Below are 3,571 nucleotides of genomic sequence, written 5' to 3' on the forward strand. Positions count from 1 at the left end.
GTCACATCAAAATCAGAAACTTTGAGTTTCTCTGATACTGCGAGTTCAATCGCATTATCGTGTTCAACAAATCCGTCAAGCGGATTTGAGATATTATCTTTTTCAAGTGGAAATGTCATTTCCTCAAGCTGCAGCAATGTTGTGGAAGAAAAAAATGAAAGAAACAGCTGCAAAATTGATCCGATATTTTATTAGTGTTAGTGTTGATTTAAAGCAGTATATTGGTATAAGCAAGGAATAAATTTGGATTGTTGACTTGTTACAATCTTCGATTGGATGTTTTACTGACGACATTTTTTTGACATTGATGAAAATACGAACGCCCGACACATTCAATAGATTAGGCGATTATTTTGGATTGTTAACATCACAGGCTAGCAGAATATTTCAGAAAACAGTAAAACATTTAGCTCATTACTTGAAAACTCTCGTTTTTTGTCCAGAATCGGAAGTGATTATAAAGAATTTGCCTATTGCATTTCGTGCATACTATAGTCATGTTCGTATTATAGTTGATGCTTTTGAGGTCTATATCGAAACACCAACCAATCCAATACATCAAGTATTAACATGGTCGCAGTACAAACATAATAATACTGCAAAAGTTTTGATAAGTTGCACTCCTGACAGATTTGTCTCTTTCATGTCTCGTGGCTACGGAGGCCGAACGAGCGATATTGTACTTTTCAAGGAGAGTAAAATAATGGATATTATTCCCGAAAAAAGTGGTGTAATGGCAGACAGAGGATTCAAAGAGATTCAAACTATTTTAAAGAAAAAAAAAAGTGAGTTGATTCGTCCTCCTTCAGTTTCTAGTGCCACTAAATCTTCTAAGACGGATGTATTGAAAACAAAAAGCGTGGCAAGTTTAAGGATTCACATTGAAAGAGTCATACAAAGGGTTCAAGAGTACAAAATGTTGTCGCCGTATGCTTGTGTGGATTGGAACTTGTTGCCATATATCGATGATATAGCAATAATTGTAGCAGGGCTGGTGAATTTGCAGAAACCAATCATAAAAAAATAATGTGTATTTTGCGTGATATTTGTGTTGTCATCTAAAAAAGGCGAAGCTTACGTACATGTATTTAAACATTGAAGGAGCGTAATAAAATTTGAGACTAAAAGTTGTCATTTTTTTAAATATGTATTCTTTCTTGAAACATTTTAACCCTTTCGGTACGAGCGCTCTTTCCGCCGCGACACTCCCGCTGTATGAGATGCCTCGCCAAAAACGCGCACATAGCACATGGTCAGTCCTCCTTTGTGTGAAGACTTTCCTAACCTTATATATGATCTATGCTTAATAAAACAATGCTTTTTTCCAAGTGTTTGTAACTTTAATATTAAGAGATAGTTATATAAGATTCTATCAATTATATAAGTAAAATTTATAAAAATTATATACAGATTATATGATTATATACAAGATTATAAACAAAATTATATACACAACAAAAATGACTGTTTCCATATTATTAGTTGATGTATGATTAGACACAAGACGGCTAATAATTTAATTGGGTGTGATATATTTTAAAACATGGATCCACACATAATCAACATTGCAGTCTTTGCATTCATATCGTGAATCAGATCGTTTGTTGTTTTTACTGCAAACTACGCACCGACGACTCCGGTTCTTTCCTTTTAAGGTATATAATGATGGGAAATGTCTCTCTGTTAGTCGCATTGGTTGATCAGTTTTCCTTCTTTGATTATTTATATAATCATTATGATATTTATCGATTATTTGTTTTATTAAGTGCAATTGAAACTGCGCCATGGATATGTTTTCGTTTCTTTTATGCTCATAAAGACAGTACGCGTTCCATACACAAATATCAATTAAATGAAAAAAAAATTTCCGGTACCATTTTAACGTTTTTCGAGTTGAGTTTATAGTACTAATTACCATGTCTACTTTATCAACTATACCCATTGAATTATTATAGTCTACAACACACACAGGCTTTAAGTACATTCTGTGTTCCTCCATATTTGAATACTGTCACGAAATCTGCAGTATGCATGGGGTTGAGATCATGTGTACTTCTTTCTTATCAACCCATTTTATTACTAGTAAATTTTTCGAGGTACAAAATGACGCTTTTCCTTTCTTCAATTTATCATCGATCTTGGGCATTCCTTGCCGTCTTCTTCTTGCTGTCCCACATGCATTTGTGCGATTGTCGTGTAATAGGTTGAATAATGCGGGACTTGAGTAAAAGTTGTCTACATAAAGCGTATGGCCCTTTCCTAAATATGACTTTAAGAGTTCCAAGACTATTGCTCCAGATTTCCCAATGCCCTTGATAGGACTAGTCGGAACTGTAAGTGCTCCGGAATAAACTATCATATTTTGTACGAATCCGGTTTTGCAATCACACAGAATNAATGATTTTATCTCNAACCTATTCNTNTTGGTCGGAATATATTGTTTGAAACATAAGCGGCCTTTGTATAACAGCAAGCTTTCATCTATACATAGTTCTTGGTATCGCTGAAACGCCGCAGTGAATGATTTTCGCAGCATATCGACTATTTTTCTTATTTTTATCAGGCGGTCGCCAATGCATCTAGGTTCATAGAAGAAATGCATTCGGAGAAGCAGGAAGTACCTGTCTCTAGTCATTATTTTTCCAAAAATGTCGCTGCGTAGATAGTCGTCCGTGCTCCAGTATTCTTTGAGTGATAGTTTTTTATTACGCGTAATCAGTAAGGACATGGCCAAAAAACAATACAATTTGTTTTGCGTCGTTGTTTCCAAATTATTTGCATTGTTATTGTTTTGTTAGGCCCAATAATTGTTGGACTTGTCTACAATTATATCTACAAATTCTTCAAACATAAATAATTGAAAATAATCAATGAATTGTGATGACCTGCGTATTTCTTTGGTGATTCCCGAATGTTTTGAATCAAATCTACAAATTTTTGGTACAAAATGATTTTTTGTCCATGTTATTTCACAATTCGTGCCATTAGATTCTTGGATTAATTCTGTTTCCGACTCAGAACCATTATATATCACATTTATTTTTCGCCTTTTACGCCAGTTAAAATTATTTTCATTTTCACAATTCTCGTCATTTTCCGAATCAGTTAATCCGTTTCTGATACTTTTGTTTGCACTAAACATTCTGTAAAAGGCCAAAAATGATATAAAATCTACGAACAAGTTTCGGATAAAAACATAACCTAAAGTTTTATTAATTAAACAAAATTAGACGACGATTATACCTATAGTTGTTTTCTTTGGAATTCATGTAAAAAAAGACTTTTTATTGGAATAATTTCTATTATCTCAGAAATATCAATTAATCAACGCAGATACAAATGTAGAAAACAATTGTTCAACAATCGAAGAGTCCAAGGTGTTTTATGCATATGTGCAAAATATATTTTTAATATGATCTTCATCTAATACGTCGGTAAAATAGAATATAATTTGACCAACTGCAAATGTCGTTTGCACTCACGGGTTGCTACGTAGATGCCAAATAAATCCGGCACTCGCCCACACAGGTCATCAGATGGATGCCGGATATATCCGGCGCTCGTCCACACA

General features: G+C 34.0%; 1 protein-coding gene across 1 annotated transcript; it reads left to right on the forward strand.

Annotated features, from left to right (window-relative positions):
* The first annotated feature begins 307 nt into the window (after positions 1–307).
* Positions 308–1,027, forward strand: LOC109860747. The gene has a single exon (XM_020440030.1). The coding sequence runs from the start codon at positions 308–310 to the stop codon at positions 1,025–1,027; it is 720 nt and encodes a 239-aa protein (XP_020295619.1).
* The last annotated feature ends 2,544 nt before the right edge of the window (positions 1,028–3,571 follow it).

This window comes from Pseudomyrmex gracilis, unplaced genomic scaffold, assembly GCF_002006095.1.
Source record: "Pseudomyrmex gracilis isolate BER0280 unplaced genomic scaffold, ASM200609v1 scaffold_463, whole genome shotgun sequence".
NCBI lineage: Eukaryota > Metazoa > Arthropoda > Insecta > Hymenoptera > Formicidae > Pseudomyrmex > Pseudomyrmex gracilis.